General features: G+C 43.0%; 1 protein-coding gene across 2 annotated transcripts; it reads right to left on the minus strand.

Moving 5' to 3' along the window:
* Positions 1-424: 424 nt before the first annotated feature.
* Positions 425-16,745, minus strand: ERH3 (P-loop containing nucleoside triphosphate hydrolases superfamily protein). Of its 2 annotated transcripts, none has more exons than XM_086602636.1 (7): positions 16,469-16,745; positions 15,869-16,376; positions 14,320-14,517; positions 3,353-3,597; positions 2,806-2,964; positions 2,531-2,618; positions 425-983 (listed from the first exon to the last, which is right to left on the minus strand). In XM_086602636.1, the coding sequence occupies exons 1-7, from the start codon at positions 16,585-16,587 to the stop codon at positions 702-704; spliced, it is 1,599 nt and encodes a 532-aa protein (XP_086458762.1). In that variant the 5' UTR covers positions 16,588-16,745; the 3' UTR covers positions 425-701. The 2 variants fall into 2 exon arrangements, with proteins under 2 accessions (XP_086458762.1, XP_086458761.1); XM_086602635.1 differs by having other exon boundaries at positions 15,869-16,391; positions 16,469-16,715.
* Positions 16,746-17,103: the final 358 nt, after the last annotated feature.

The following is a 17,103-nucleotide window of genomic DNA, read 5'->3' on the forward strand; positions in this document are numbered from 1 at the left end:
AGTTTGCATCCAACATCCCATACACGATCAGACTGAGGAAAACACACTGTTTGAAGTGAACCACAATCAACAAAAGCCGCCCTATACCCAAAGAATAATTCTCATGGGAAAACTGCATGGCCTCGCAGTCATTCAAACCATGAAAGACCAAAATCAAACTTTTGCATCATACATTTCTGTTCTGTCCTTGTGTAACAGTGAAAGAATAATAACCCTCAGCCAAGTTGGCACTATTATAGCCCTCTTGGCATTGATGCAATTTATCGATTCAAGTAATAACGCATAACAGCAAGTTTTCCGGGTGGGTGTGCCTCCGAAAAATATATTTGGCAAATGTCATGGAACTGGATTTCATTTGTGTTGCTAAAAATCTGTAAATCACTCTTAGGTGGGGCGTGATCTCAATAGTTATCTAAACTGAAACTTGCAGAGCTCAACATCCATATACCATTGATCTAGACCAAACTCAGTCTACTGTGAATGTTTCGAAAAATTAATCTGGTTGGGAATCTGACACAAGTCATACACAACGAAATTACACTGTACGAGATATGGGTTACAGAGATAAATCACATCTGGATTTCTTCAACACAACAGCCAAAGATCAACACTTTCCGAACAGCTACTAACTACAGCTTATATTAGAGCACAGGCAAATGGTAAACAAACTGGATGATAATACAAATCATAATTTCTTACTCTTATGCAGATCCAAACTCTGAGAACCACTTTTCATGGCGTTCAATATCTGCTGGAGAAACACTTCTCTGAACCTTGGATATAGCTTCTTCAAAATCGCACATGGCAATGGGGTCCTTCGCCATGTCTTCTTTAGACATACTCTTGATCTCATCACGTGTCTTGCCTGCTATTTTACGCCTCATACCATTCAGGGAGGCGTCCCGACAAACATTAGTGAGATCATCTCCACTATACCCCTCCGTTCGACGGGCAACTTCATCAATATTAACATCAGCTGCCACCTGATTGGAGACCAAAAGAAGTGAGAACAACATAAAGAGCACAAATGATAGTAGTTAAGGAACATCTATTACTTTATACTGAATGTCTGAATGCGAGTCAATTTTATTCAATGACAAATGCAATCATGGATACATTATTAGCAAACTTGTCGCAATTAAGATTCCACAAAACACCCCAATTACAAGAATTGTCATACAAACTAGAGTATCCAAGTTGTTCCTGATCTAGGTTACATTGACACGAGTACGTGCATCCGTATCCAACACGTTCTGACACGGCCAAAAACCGAAACTTGAGGTATATCACATACAATATGTGTGTGTGTGTCGTGTCCGACACTAAGTAACCAAAGTGTTAAGTGCGAGCGAGTGAGAAGGCAGGAGCGAAAGCAGGAGCGTTAAAGCGCCAAACCTTAAAAGCGCCTAAAGCGTCAGCGTTAAAGCGCCAAACCTTAAAAGTGTCACTAAAGCATGAGCTTACCCAAATAATATGTTATATATTCATTTCATTTTAATATTAGAAGATAAAAATAAATAAATAATTAAAGGAGTATATGAGTTGTAAATAATATGTATGACACATTGGCCTCTGACCAATGTTGTGCACTTGTGCATATTATGGTAAGTGAGAGAGAGAAGGGAAAGGGGACACGTGTGGTGTAAATGTCAGTCTTATGCAAATATATATGGTGGCACGTGTAAGAAGAATATAAGCATTTCGGATTAAGCACACTGTACCCAGTACCTTTTAGCCATGATTTTGTGTCATGTACTCATGTCATAGCTTGATTGGTTCATTTGGTTGCATCTTGTCTTCCAAAATCCACTAAGACGCCTTGTCAGTCTACAAAAGCGTGTTTTGGAATCTAGGGCTGCGCTTTTGACAACGAATCTAGTAGAAAAGTGTTAAAACACAGACTGGGGCGCAAGAGGTAAGCTCCTTACACGCTCTAGGTTGCTAAGGTACTCCAACACGGATACATGGACACGGATTACTATTAAAATATGGTGTGTCCACGTAAGTGACGTAACATAGTTTCTAACTATTGAAAGGAACAGGATAGATCCTTGTTTCGAAACTTGCTTCAACTGGATGTCAGTAAGCTGACACTGTACTGACAGATGGTGCCAAGTAATGTTCTAAAGAACAAATCACCCTCTGGAATCCAATTTCTTTAAATCCGATTTCCTTCATATAGTTAGGTTATGGAATCATGTGGTTGCACATCACAGTTCAATTTGGCAGCAACTTTCATCCTTGCTATTATCTTTTTCTTTTCGATAATACCTTTAATCTAGGACACTAGTTCTGTAGAAACCAGTACAAAAGTAACTGAGCTGATTTTAATTGTGCATCTCTAAACATTTGATTCATTCAACAACCAATGAAGCTCACGATTAATATGTTCAGCTTGATAGAGAGGATGAACAAGAATAGAAATCGAAAGAATATAGTACTAGTTAAACATAACCATAGAATCCCAAGGGACCAAAAAAAGATACTGATTAGGCAACTAATGGGAAAAAACAAAAACAAATAAAAGTACCTCAACAGTTTTTAGGTTGATCCGAATAAGTTCCTTCCGACTCTCAAAATTTGGAAGAGGAATATATATTCTCTTTTCCAGCCTTCTCCTGCACAGTAAATAGAACACCAAATCAGCTTATAATCTTATATAGAGTAATTATAACAACAAAGACTCGTACTAGATGGAAAGAAAGTTACCAAGGCCAGATTATCGTGTCTTTACAACTTTACATAGAACAAATAAATGGAGGCTAGTGAAAAAAAAAAAAAAAAAAACTTGACAAGATATACAACCTAAGTGCCTCATCTATATCCCATGGAAAGTTAGTCGCTGCCAGGACCATCACTATTTTTCGTGCACCATCGTCACCAGTAGAGCTGTTGTTAACACCATCAACTTGTACAAGAAGTTCAGACTTCACTCTTCTAGACGATTCATGCTCCCCTGAAGCCCTGAACAAACTCAAGTGTCAAAGCTTGATCTAGTCAATAACATGCTAAAACACATGCACAAAGTCTATACTAGTTAGTACTGATTTTCTTTGAAATTAAATCCTTCACCATATCCACGAAGCAACATAGCTCAGCCTTAATTACTTGTAAGTTTTTCAGTCGAGATCTAAGCTAGGAATCAACTTTTCAGTGTGAACATAGCATATGACACAAATATATTTTCCTGAAAATTTAATAATTGCTATCAAATATTAATTTGTTTAATAGTATCCCAATTTAAAATTTATGTACATGCAAATGCATTTTTAAATAATTAAGTCGCATCAACGAGTTGATAGGAAACAAATGTGATGTTTCCAAGAAAATAATAAACAGATAGAAGTCCTACCCCCTAGAGTTGCAAAGAGAATCAATCTCATCAATGAATATTGTACTTGGAGCATATGCTCTTGCAAGATCGAACAAGCACCGAACCATGCGTTCACTCTCTCCACGCCATTTTGAGGCTAAGGTAGCAGAAGAAACATTGAAAAAAGTTGTTCCACACTCTGTAGCGACGGCTTTGGCCAAAAGTGTCTTCCCAGTACCAGGTGGACCAAACATTAGAACACCTTTCCATGGCCTCCTAATGCCCTGTAAACCAGTAAGCAACAGTATCATTTACAAGTAAGAGTGTCTGAACCAGATAATCTCAGTTCAAAACCAATATCATTCATGTTAGTCTACGATTCTTGTCATACACTCATAGCTAGGACCTCAATTTCACCAAAACCAATTGGGACTTTTAATTATTATTATTTTTTCTTCTAAGTGAGCAAAGTTTGTATTGAAAGGGGAAAATGAGCAAAAACAAGTGTGAGAATGTGTGTATACAACACTATACAAATCATTCTTTTCAATAAAAGGTAATATAATTGATATAATTAAATTAATTACATCAACACTGTATAGGATGTACACATGACCTAGGAGGTTAGTGGTGACAAAGGGACCGGATGCGGTATAGCGTGGGAAGACAGGTTGCACATGATGATATCCGCGGTATCCCAACCGCTCTGGAACTGCTGCGAAACGTGGAGAGAGGGAGAGCGGAACCAGAACCGCAAGATAACCGCTGCGGTACGTGGAAAGAGAAGAGGAGATATATAAGAGAGAGGGAGAGAGAGAAAGAGGAGGAGGCAAGAACTTGAGTCTAGTAATATTATAAGTTGTAATCACAGGTTATACATTTGGCGCCGTCTGTGGGGACCGTTTGAGATAAAATGGCCACCATAACAAAAAAGGGAGTAGGAAGACCTAGAAAAGAAGTTGTTCGAGAGGTAGTAGAGGAAGAAGTTAGTGAAAAAAGAGAGGTGGGTAGAGAGGAAGACATATCTTATGTGGCGGCAAACGCCACCAGACTTATGCAAGAAGAAATAGTCAGGTTAAGAAACGAGAACGATGAGTTGAGAAAGGAAAGAGACACCGCACAAGATGACATGGAACATGGGGATCGCCGGGCGATGAGATGGAAGGGGAGAATGAGGTATACCAGTCTCGGGGGAGTAGATACGGTAGAGGCATCATCACCGGAAGTGGTACGAGCCATGATCGAAAAAAGATAGAGAAGCTAACCGTCGGCGGTAGAAAAAAAGGAACCAAAGTGCCGCTCAAAAGGAGGTTGCTAACCTCAACAAGAATCCACCATGGATTCGGTCCGGAATTCGAGAGGTACCTAAGAGATTCATCCAACCAAGATTCGAAGGTATGATGGGAAAGGCGACCAACCGATCATTTGCATCATTTTAGACAACGATGCCATTGTGGCGGAAAATAAGTATGACGGATCAAGGCCGCATGATGTTCCCCGCAAGCCTTAAGGGGGGCCTCGGTTGGTATTACCGCCTATCTTCGCGAGCATCGGTAGGTTTGAAGAACTAGAGCGAGCCTTTGTGGACCATTTCATCCACCGTAAACGGAAGGTAGTGGATATCATCGGCATTGTTTAACATCAAACGAGGTCACCGAGTCGTTAAGAGAGTTTCGCGCGCGATTCAAAGAAGAGACCACGAGGGTGGAAAATCCGGAGGAGCATACCGCGGTCATTGCATTTCAAAGACGGCTTGAAGCGGGGGACTAGGGTGCACGAATCGATTAATCCAAAATCGAAATCACCACTCACCGCGCCTCGTACCCCAAAGGTAGAAAAATATATTTGGTGACGAAGATATAATACAAAGAAATGCGAGGAACAAAAGAGATCGGGGGAAGCGGTCAAGGCGGGATAAAGACGATAGAAGGGATAGGGGTAAGAGAGAAGAGAGAGAAGGGGGATCCAACAGAGGGGAAAGACGTGGACCCGACAAATCGGGAGATCGGAACAGGAGAGATATTCGTGAAAGAAAGCCGTACCGTGAAATAGAACAAACACCTCTTAATAGGCCATTAGAGGAAATCTTACCACTTATCAAGGGGTTGCAGCATTATGAAGGACCGCGGAATACACCGGAGAGATTGAGGGGAAACCTTCTCGTACCTATCATCGATTAGAAACCACGCCACTAACGAATGTTATGCTTTGAAGTGGGGGTGGAAAGAATAATTGAGAAGGGATGCTTAGAGAGTATGTCGCGGAGGTTTGTCATGCGGAGAGAGAGGACAGCTCCCGCTAGGATCTTGGGAACAATAAATGTCATTTCGAAGGAGAGACACTTGGGAGGAATGCCCACCGTGACAAGATGAGAAGGACAAATGAGCTTACAACAAAGTTAATGAGGTGGCAAGCATGGCGCCGTTAGTTTTAGGAACCGCGATTGCCGGCGGAACATAACGCTCAATTCCAAAAGACTTGGAATCGATGATTTCGCCGCATGAAGATCGTTGGTGATTACCATAGCAATGGGTAATTATCTAGTGAAGCGAGTGTTGATAGATGCGGAAGTTCGATGACATGTTTATCACGGGCCATGGAAGAGATGAATATAGATAGGGATCGCTTAAGGGTTTCTCGGACTAATTTGTATGGCTTCAATGGAAGCATGACAAAGCCCATGGGGAAATAACGTTACCCGATGCCAGGTCCGACAACGGTATTCACCGATTTATGGTGGTAGATACGGTCCCAAGATAATGCCATTCTAGGGAGAAGATGGATTCATGAAATGAAGGCTATTCCGTCGACCTATTATCGTGATGATCCGCTTCCCCGCCGGGGTGTCTCTAAATAAAGGGGGATCGGTCGCTGCTCGAATATACACCAAGTGACGGTAAAAAGTATGGTCCGTGGAATAGGGGTGAAAAGCCGACGAATGATAAGGGGAGAAGCGTAAGCAATTACGAGAGCGAACTCATCAAGGATCGCGAAGTCTCCTCGAGGGCCAAAACACCGGATGAAATTGAGATCGTGGAACACAGGGGGAGGGAGGGAAGAAAAGTTTACTTCACTAGGTCCGGACTTGCCAAAAGAGTGGAAATTCAAACCGACACAATTATTAGCGTGAGAATGCCGACATATTTGCTTAGGCAATTGAGATATCACATGAATAGATCCGAGTTTCGTTTGCCATCACTTACACAATGAAGGAGGTCGCGAAGCCTATAAGACGTAAGATGAGAAGCGAAGACCCAAATACGCTGAAGGGATTCGCGAAGAAGTTATAACGACTTAGGGATCTTGGGTATAATCGGGGATGTAGGATGTACGAGTGGTCATCAACGTGGTCGCGGTTCCAAAAAGAACGGCAAGGTTCGAATGTGTGTGGACTTTACGACGTAAATAAAGAGTGCCCCAAAGATCGTTATCTTATGTCGCGAATTGGATGAGTTAGTAGATAGAATAGCCGGTTTCAAGGTATTCTCTTTCATGGATGCTTCCATGGGATATAACAGTCGCGATGTTTGGCCCGGATCAAGAAAAGACTACATTCGTGGTGGAAGGAAGTACTTATTATTATACAAGAATGCCTTTTGGTTTGAAGAATCGCGGGGGCTACATTTCAAATGGGGTTGGGGAAAAAATGTTCGAGGACAAGATTAGAAAGGGCATGGAAATATATATTAATGATATGATGGAGAAAAGCATGTCGGAAGAGGAACATTTGAAGGGTCTCCGAAACCTTTCACATAATCGCGAAGCATAGTCGAAGTCCGAACCCGTGAGAAATGCACATTCGGGTATCTTCGGGGAGTTCTTGGGTTATATAGTCACGTATCGTGGAATAGAGGCCAATCCCGAAAGCGGATCGGATCCCTAGTGGAGATGTCGCCCCGAGAATGTAAAAAGAAGTGCAACGGTTGGCGGGAAAGAGTCGCGAAGATTGAACAGATTTATATCTAAATCATCGGACAAATGCGAGGCCAGTTGTATAAACTTCGAGAAAAACGCCGATTTTTTCGATGGACCACCGAGTGTGAGGAAGCCTTTCGAGAGTTGAAGGTTTATTTAGGGAAAACCCCTTTGCTATCGCGGCCGAGGAAGGAGAGATATTGTATCTCTATTTGGGGGTTTTTCAAAGTCGCGATAAGTTCGGTTCTTGTGCCTATTGTAGAAGATAGAGAAGCCGGTTTATTTTCGAGTAAAATCATGCTATCCACCGAGGCGCGTCTGATAGAGAATTAAAGCATGTTTTAGCGTTGATGTTTTCTGCATTAAAGTTGAAACCCTATTTCGATGCACACTCGGTGGTAGTGATAACAAATCGCCTCAAGCAAAGCGTTGAAGGCGCGTAAAAGTCGAGGAGAATCTTTGAAATGGGCGGTGATGCTTAGTTATTACTAAATCAAATATCGAGGTTAGATAAATGAAAAGCGCAAGCCATGGCGGAGTTCCTAGCGTAATTTCGGTCGAGGATCCCACTGGGAGAGGAAATGGTTATAGATCGGGAGGAAGAATCTAGACGCGATCCCTCGACCCTCGATACGCCAAGAATGGTTGGAGAGTATTCAGCGACGGATCGCCTACGCATTAACCGGAAATGGGATTGGCGTGGTTTTGGTGACTCGACAACACAAGGTTGGAGTTATCAATGAAATTAGGATTCGCGGCTTCTAATAATGAGTCAGAATATGAAGCAGTGATAGCAGGTTTGAATTTGGCACAGGATCTGGGAGTAAGCGAGTTATCGGTGTTCTCGGACTCTAACTTGGTTATTTGTCAGATGAATGGGGGTTCAGGGCGCGTTGTCCAAGGATGGCACGATATTTAGAGGTTCTACGACAAAAAGCCAGCAAGTTTAAAAGGATTCAATTTGCTCATTTGGGCCGCGGTGAGAACAGACATGCTGACGCGTTAGCATTTGTTGCCGCCGGTGCTTCGAAAACGTAGGGGTCGCTCTATCAAGTAAGAGTTTTGAAAGCGGCCGAAAGTACATCGAAACGAGAGTGTGTCTCACCATTGAAAAGGAGATAGGATGGATGACGCCCATTAAAACTTTTCTTATGGGAGCAAAGATGGAAAATACCAAGGAGAGACGCAAGATGGAGCAGGTTAGCCAAAGATATATTTTGTTAGATGGGGATTTATACAAAAAGAGTTTAAATGACCACCACCGAGATGCATAGGGCCAAAGCAAGTGCAAGAAGTGTTGACCGAATCGACATGAAAGTGATTGTGGAAGTCACTCACGGGTCGAACCACCACGACCCATAGATTGATATCGCAAGGATATTTTTGGCCTCATATGAAGAAGGGATGCAACAATATATGCAACAACTTGTGAGAAATGCCAAAGGTTTGCACAACTAATCCATTCCCCGCAGAGCCACCGCGATAATGTGTTTAGTCCGTGGGTCGTCGCCATGTGGGCACCGGATATAGTGGGGCCTTTGCCCACGCCGCCAAAAAGAAAAGATTTATGTTGGCCGCCACCGATTATTTCACCAAGTGGGTGGAGGGAGTGGCACTACTGACAAGTCAAAGAAAAGAATGTGAAGAAGTTCCTCCGGGAGAACATAATATCAAGATTCGGTTGACCCCATACAATCATTGCAGATAATGGAACACAATTTACTAGAGGAAAGGTACGTCAATTTCTTCAAACCTACAAAGTGAAACAGGGGTTCTCGGCGCCATATAATCCGGAGGGGAATGGCCAAGCCGAGGCATCAAACAAAATCATCATGGACAATTTAAAGAGAAAATTGGAAGACCGAAAAGGAGTGTGGGCTGATGAATTGAATCATGTTTTATGAGCTTATCGTACTACACCGCGGACTTCGACGAATGAATCACCATTCGCAATGGCATATGGAGTAGAGGGGCATCATACCGGTGGAAATGATAGAAAAACGACAAGAACGGGCCGTGGAAATGGGTCTTAATGAAAATATATTAGCCAATCGAGTTGGATATAATTGAGGAAAAAAGATACGGCTCTTCGATAATGACCGAGGAGTATCATAGAAAGCGCTCTGAGACGATGATGATAAACGATAAAGCCGCGGGGATTCATGGTTAGGGACTTGGTGCTGCGGGGGTTACTCCGCCACTAAAAAGAGAATGATCGACAAACTAGGACCCAATCGGGAAGGACCGTATGTCGCGACAAAGAAAAAGGGAAATTCGGTACTTACAAAATAGAGACCCGGGGGGTAACGGTTGAAAACAATGGAATATAAGAATGCTAAAAAATTCCATGAGGAGGCGTGCAATGTAGCTTTCAATGAAACAAGCATATTTTGTGTAATGTATATATGTTATGTCGGAATTCTAAGTCAATGAAACAAAGATTGCATTCCCGCTCAATAGCATGCATAGTGATTAATCAGAGACAGCGTAGGGGATGAGCCCTTCGCGGACAACATGTCCGAATCAAACTAGGGGCAAAATGAGTCGCCCTATCAGCTTCACAGCCGCTCAAAGACAATGGGGGGGAGCCCTTCCGCGGACTACACGTCCGAATCAAAATAGGGGCAAAATGAGTCGCCTCTATCAGCTTCCTCAAAGAATGGGGAAAGCCGCCCGCGGACAAAGGACGCTCAAAGACGAGGGGCGAGCCGCCCTTTCGGACTACATGTCCGAATCAAAATAGGGGCAAAATGAAGTCGCCTCCCTATCAAGCTTCACCGCCATTCAAAGACAAATGGGGGCGAGCCGCCCAGCGGACACGTCCGAATCCAACTAGGGCAAAAATGAGAGTCGCCTATATAGAGCTTCACAAACCGCCGAAAGAGAGCGGGGACGAGCCGCCCAGCGGACTACACGTCCAAATCAAACCGGGGCAAAATGAGTTGCCCATATCCGCTTCACGGATTCGAGAAGACAATGGGGACGAGCCCTTCGCGAACCGTAAGTCCAATCAAATCGGGGCACCCCGACTAGCTTCACAAAATTATACAGAGCGAAAGCGACGGGGGACGAGCCTTCGCGGATGTTGTCCGAATCAAACCGGGGCAACCCTAACTTGCTTCACGCCTACCAAAGCGAGGGCGGGGGAAAGAGCCGCCGCGACTATTTGTCCGAATCGAATCGGGGCAACCCTAACTTGTTTAAAACTATACAAATAGTAAATGCGGGGAGAAAGAGAGCCCTTCGCCAACAGTGCGTCCAAATAACAAGGGACAATCATAGCTAATGTCCAACTAACAGAGTTTGGAGATGCAAATGAAAAGGGATTAAGTCAAAGTAACATATTGATCAATGGCTCCATGCATAACGAAGTTAAAATACTTCGTAATCGAAACACGACGGATAGTGAATTACAATGCAAAAGGAACACAAAAGTACTAGCTACAAAAGCCATTGTTCCTCACAAACACAAAGATAATTGTTTAATTATTACAAAACCAAGGCCATCCGCAAAGAAAGTAAGCCGACATGTGTTACTACCGAGGATCGAGAATGGGTTCTTCGAGAAGTATTTTCATCTTCATCGACCGATGCCGCATCTTCATTCATTCACCAGATTGAGAAGGGGACCGCTACCGGTGATGGGAGTCGTAACACACGCTGGTAGCGCCTCAACAGCGCCGTCGTACCGCATTGGTTCTACAAGGGATCGGTGTCTCTACAACAAGAGGGAGGCGGTGGAAGCGGCCGGCCCGGCGCTAAGTCGATCAAGTTGTTTATTCGCGCTTCGCGTCGCGATCTTTTTCAGAAGCAAGCCCCTGATCGATCCGCGGCCTCTTGGACGACACTTTATCCACAAAGGCTTAGGTGGCAAGCCTCCGTCTCTGAGGCTTTCCATTTTGAATTGACACCCGCCACGTAATCGCGTTAATGCCCTCGCCTACCGAGCTCCTTATGAAGCTTGATCGCCTTGATCCGCAACTTCGTCCCTCTCCTTCTCCAAATTTAGCGTATCTTTGATTTCCGGCCACCGTATCGCGTATCTCTCCCGCCCGTCCAAGTTCTCCACGGTCTTTGGTCGCCACGCAAAAGACATAGCCGATGTCTAGACTTCCGGCAAATGACGTAGGGGGTATAAGAGTAGCACAAAGAATGGAGAGATATTATAGACAATAAATCATACCTTTTCCCATCCAATGTAAATGGAGGCCGGTGAAAGAAGCAACGGTACCGATCTCCATAAACTTGATCCCGAGGCGGTGAGAGTCGAAAAATAAGGAAGCGCAACGGCCGGATTTTCCAAAGCCGAAGTCTCGGGTAGTCACATCGCGGTCCCTAGCCTCAACTTGGGATGCCACACCTCGACAGCCCGGAGGTTAAAGCACCACCGAAGAAGAATCCCGCCTAGGGCGTGAAGATATCACGCATCACGGAGGTTCATTCATGGCCCGATGGTTGGGGAGAAAACAATGGCGGTTTTAGCCCTTTTGGTGGGAGGGCTTTTGTTTGACACGCCAACAGAGCATCCCCATCGAGTCGCCGTCCCCAAAGCTTGTACTTGTTCACATCCATGGCGGTGGCGCAAAGGGAGCGGTAGTAGGAGACAAAAATCGTCCTCCCACCCACCACACGAGAGTAGGAAGAGGGAAAGGTGTCCACGGTAGTAGTTTTGTTTTTTAGCAATTGGCTACGCCGAAAGCAAATGGCTTCGTGAATGGGAGATTTTTTTAGTATAGTTGAAAGACTTGTAAGACGGGCGTTTTCTTTTTTGAGGTGGGGATGGTTTGGGCTTTCTTTCTTTGGGGCGGCGGCAGACGATAGAGGGGGCCTTGGTATTTGCCAATGTCTTTTAGAAAGGTCAAGTAACGTAGGAGTGGCTTTTTCCGGATCAATGCCAAGGACTTCACACTATGAACTCCCCGAAGTTCGCGGAGGATTGGAAAATTCTCGAGTAAACACCGTTGTATATCCGGGATCGCTAATCGGGTCTCCAACCTACATCACCAAGAACAAAGACAAATTAAAGACAGGTGAGAGATAAATACCGCGACTCAAAACGGCTTACTTACCACTTGTTAGGAAATGGAGATGCCTCAGAGAAACTTCCTGAGGGAGGTCAACGGATAAAAAATTACCGGACACATACAACGGGTACTGATGCCACACCTTGTCAGAAGTGGTAATGTGAAGAAGGAAAAATTTCTTTTGAGGACGAGTGCAGAAGAATTGATATCCCACACTCCCCAGTTTAGTGCTTTTCTTTATATAGAAGTGGGCGATATCACGGAGTTGTATTTTGGGGGAGTGAAGTCCCATCAGTAGTGGTTGGCGGCATACATAACACACCGAAATTACCTATGCCCCGCACCGGAGGAATGTTGAAATGGTTACAAACCCTTGGCGCCAAGGAGAGTCAAAGGAAAACGTAAAGTTTCGGTCGCTATCCGTCCTACAAGAGCTACTAGATAACCGGTATGCCGTGATACTAAGTGAGGAAAGTGGGTGACACCGGACACATGTTCGAGAATAATGTCACCGGGAATGCCGTAGCGGCTTTAACGGCATCTAGATTGGGTCCGCGTAGTAGGGACGGCCGTGATGGCGGCGAGAAGGTGTCCTACCCGAAGTAGATGGAACAAATGGGGATCGGTAGAGTTTGAAGCCGGGATTCAGATCCGTCCGCTGATTGATAACTAGATCTAGGGGTAGAGGATCCAGTTTACCGATGTGGTGGCGGAGGATTGGGTGGAGGGAGATGACCTCACATTCCGATGAAGGCATAATGGAAACAAAGGTAAGGAGGGAAATTCAGAAAAAAGATAGATCGCTAATCTAGGAAAAGAAGATAATGAGGAAGCAACCCCCAAAATAAACAATGAATGCACAAATAACAAGAGGAAAGGAAAAAGAAAACAATTTAAGACAAACCAGAAAAGAGGGGGCCAAAGCAATGGAGGCGAAACCAAAAACGTCTTGGGAGGTTGCCGCGAAAGAAATTGACGACGGGAAAACGGGGAAGAGGTTGAAGAAGGTGAAGTTGAAAAGAAAAATGGTGAGGGTTTCTGTTTTGGTGGTTTTGGGGTTGTGATAGAGGAGAGAGATTTGATTTGAGGGCGGGGACAAAATGGTAACCCGACCAAATGAGAACCAAAGGAATAGGGGACGCTGTGTAATCTCGATTTTGAAGAAGATAATGAGGCGCGTCGCGCCATATTTCGCCGTATTTCCGTGGCAAGATGAGGAAAGCACGTGGAACACGTCTTTGGGAAAAGATAAGGGGACAGAGTGGGAGGGTCGACAAAGAAGTATTCAATGAGGGTGTATGAAAAGAGAAAGTAGTTCTCACCATTGCCGCGACCCATCAATAGGGCCGAGAGGGCATCTCATAGGGCGTATACATGACCTAGGAGGTTAGTGGTGACAAAGGGACCGGATCGCGGTATAAGCGTGGGAAGACGGGTTGCACAGGGATGATATCCGCGGTATCCCAACCGCTCCGACCGCTAAAAAACGCGGGAGAGGGAGAAGCGGAACCGAAACGCAAGATAACCGCTACGGTACGTGGAAAGAGAAGAGGAGATATATAAGAGAGAGGGAGAGAGAGAAAGAGGAGGAGGCAAGAACTTGAGTCTAGTAATATTATAAGTTGTAATCACAGGTTATACAAACACCAAAAACAATAACAGCCTACTGTTCAAGGACCAACAAAAGCCCCATGTACACCAATGTACCCCAACCTAGTTATCACCAAAAGACCCAAAAAATGAGAAGAAAACATACCAATATGCATTAGCAACTGAGCAAGAACTTGGAAGTATTGTGCCGTTGTAACTACCTTCTAAGAACTACCAATACACATAGGAATTGAAATTTGCATTTAGGAGACCTTATGAGATGGCTTGTTCTTCTGGAAAAAAATATGTAACTGTGCACCATGTGTTTTTCTTTTCTTAATAAAATTAAATGTCTCCTCTTGAATCTTCAGAAATCATCATCAGTAAGACCAACTGGATTTGACAATTCCCTTATTTATCCGTAATTTCTGAAATTATAATAGTCAGTCTTCCATTACTTCTATGAACATGGGATACCTGGAAATACTCGGGCATCCATAGAGGAAGAACAACAGCTTCCTCCAAAAGTCTCTTAGCTTCCGTAAGCCCTGCAACATCATCCCATCTAATTCCAGGGCTAGTCTCCAGCACATCTCTTTCAAGCATGGCTGCTAACTCAGGGTCAGGTCCCTCATACTGTAGCCTCTTTGTCTTTCCTTCTTCAGCATCACCAATCTAAAAATAGTATGGATCCATAAGTGATAGAAAACAGATACCCAAGAAACCAAAGTAACAAATTCACCAACTTGTAAGGCACCAAATGGAGACAAACAACTCACTATGCCCATGGATAAACGAGAAAGTGTGACAACAATACTCTCATCAGTACCTGTGTGAAGGTGATATTCGCAATCTTTGATAGGAAAACCTTTTTCCCTTTATAAATAATAGGGCTTGTAGCTCCTTAGAAGTCCAGGTTTTTATTTAAAAGAACCACATTGTTTTTGAGTGATATTTTTATTAATAAATTGAGTGTTAAATTAATTATCTTGTTATTCTGCTGCATACTTTACATCAAAAACATTTACAGTCTTGGTCTCCTAAGTCTAGTAATTGTAACTATTCTGGAATGGGTGTCATCGAGCAAATTCCAGTAAAATGGCCTGGGGTAGTGCTTGTCTCTGCATATTTGGATAATCTTCCAGGGAAGAACTTGCACTAGAACAGGGGATGAATTAAGGGCTGAGTAGATGAACAATTCCAATAGAAAGAGGATATGACAGGGCTAAGGCAGTAATCTTGACTGATATCAAAATGAGCTTTGATGAATAATACAAGAATGGATTCATAAGGTGCTTGCTAAATGGTTCCACCACCAAATCCCTACGAAAGTAGATGCAAATCTCTTGATAAATTTTCCTCCAGTTGATAAATGCATGGTTTTATCTCTATTTTTCATACATTTAGAATGACTTTGGTGGTGGAAACTGGAAACACCTACTAAGTTCCTAATTCAACCTCTGTTCTAATGGTTTCCAGGATACTAAGACTGATTTGAGATCCTTTTCCATTCTGACATCTAAGTTTCAAATGAAAACATGTACGCAATAAAAACTAATGTGAAACCAAGTTGATATTTTTTTCATGTAAAAAACTGAACACAACATTTTTCTTTGGTATATGTTTCAGTTAGCAGGTGCTTATGCCAAAAAAGGAGATAAATGCAGTTAATAGTATAATGTATGTTATCTGACCAAGGTTGACAGTTTGACACATGCGATAACATATATTGCATCAAATTTTCCATAATTAAACTAAATCCAAGGATGAAGTATCAACTATCAAGCAAAAGGGGAGTTTCCTAAAAGAGAGGATTGTGTAAGTTACTGCAGGTTCGCAATTAGCAATAGTTTTCAAAAATGCTTTTTTTTTCTCACATAAAATAGTTCAGAACTCAATCAATTGAGCTATCTTGAGCAATTACTAGAAGTCACACTAATCAGCACATCTCAAGTTTGATAGACAACAAATTCGATAAAGTAGTAGCTGATATCAAATATAAACTAACACGTCAAGTATAACTCACCCCTGAATCAGTTTTGCTGGAATTGGATTTAGCAGAACCAGAACCTTTCCTTCCAGTCCCAGAAGCCGTGGATGCTCTCACCCCAGAACCCGATCTACTACTATTACCAGTCTTCGCTCCACGACCAGTCGTAGTAGTACTCCCCGCCTTACTCGAAGCACCACGAGCCCAAGTGGCATCAGACGGTGACTTCCTTATACTCATTTGATTAGTCCTAGTAGGTCTCCTACTTCCAATATCTCGATTCGGAGGTGCCCAAACATCGGGATCATCAATCGGTGGAGCATTAGATGAAGTCGGGTACTCATCAAGTGGTTGAAACACAAAAGAACCTTTAGTAGTAATAGGTGGTGAAGTAGGCCTTCTATTATTATTATTCCCTAAACTCTCTTTCAATGCCCTTCTTTCTCCATCCAATTGTTTAACTATTTCTATCTCCTCTGTCAATGCTTTCTTGCAATTCATCCATTTTGACCGGGTTAACGGGTCATCCAGTGTACTTAAATGCCTATAAAAATCAAAACTTTATATCTAAACTTGATTAAAATTTTCAGTTTCACCATTCTAAACCATATTATCAAGAGTTTTTTTTTTACTTACTTGTTGATTTGAGCAATGGCACCATCAAAGAAGATGATGGAAGTGTCATAAAGACCCTCATTGGCGTAATCTCTAGCTAATTTGAGATGATCTTGTAATCCTGAAAGTGTTCCCACCATTTTCTCTTGTGTTTTTTGTTGAGATTGAAATGAAGAAACTAGAGGTGGCCTAGTTTGGGGAGAGGGGGAACGTGGCACGACGAAAACCGTTCGATTGTAAGTTGGAGTTAACGGCAGAGAAGTATATAAAAAGAGAACTGAGCATAATAAAAGTAGTGTATAAGCCTATAAGGGTAAGTCCAACATTACGTCAAAACATCAAATATCACGTAAATTCTTATCCGCGTCAAAACGCTAACCCGCCAACACTATCGGTATAAGTTTACCTATCTATAGCGCCAATTTTAACGAGATAGCGTCAAGTCTACACACCAGTATGAATGGCGGGTATAAAAAATCTAAGTTACACGCCACACTGTGTGGCAGCTAGAATTTTTTTTATTTTTTTTTCCTTCGCACCTTTGACAATGGCAGTTGGAGAGTAAAAAAAAAAAAAAAAAAAAATCATGTACGCCATAGGTACTGGCGGCTGTCAGAAAAACCATTGCAATTGGAAACACTAACCCGCTAACTCTA

This window comes from Coptis chinensis, chromosome 3, assembly GCF_015680905.1.
Source record: "Coptis chinensis isolate HL-2020 chromosome 3, ASM1568090v1, whole genome shotgun sequence".
In the NCBI taxonomy this organism is placed as follows: Eukaryota; Viridiplantae; Streptophyta; class Magnoliopsida; order Ranunculales; family Ranunculaceae; genus Coptis; species Coptis chinensis.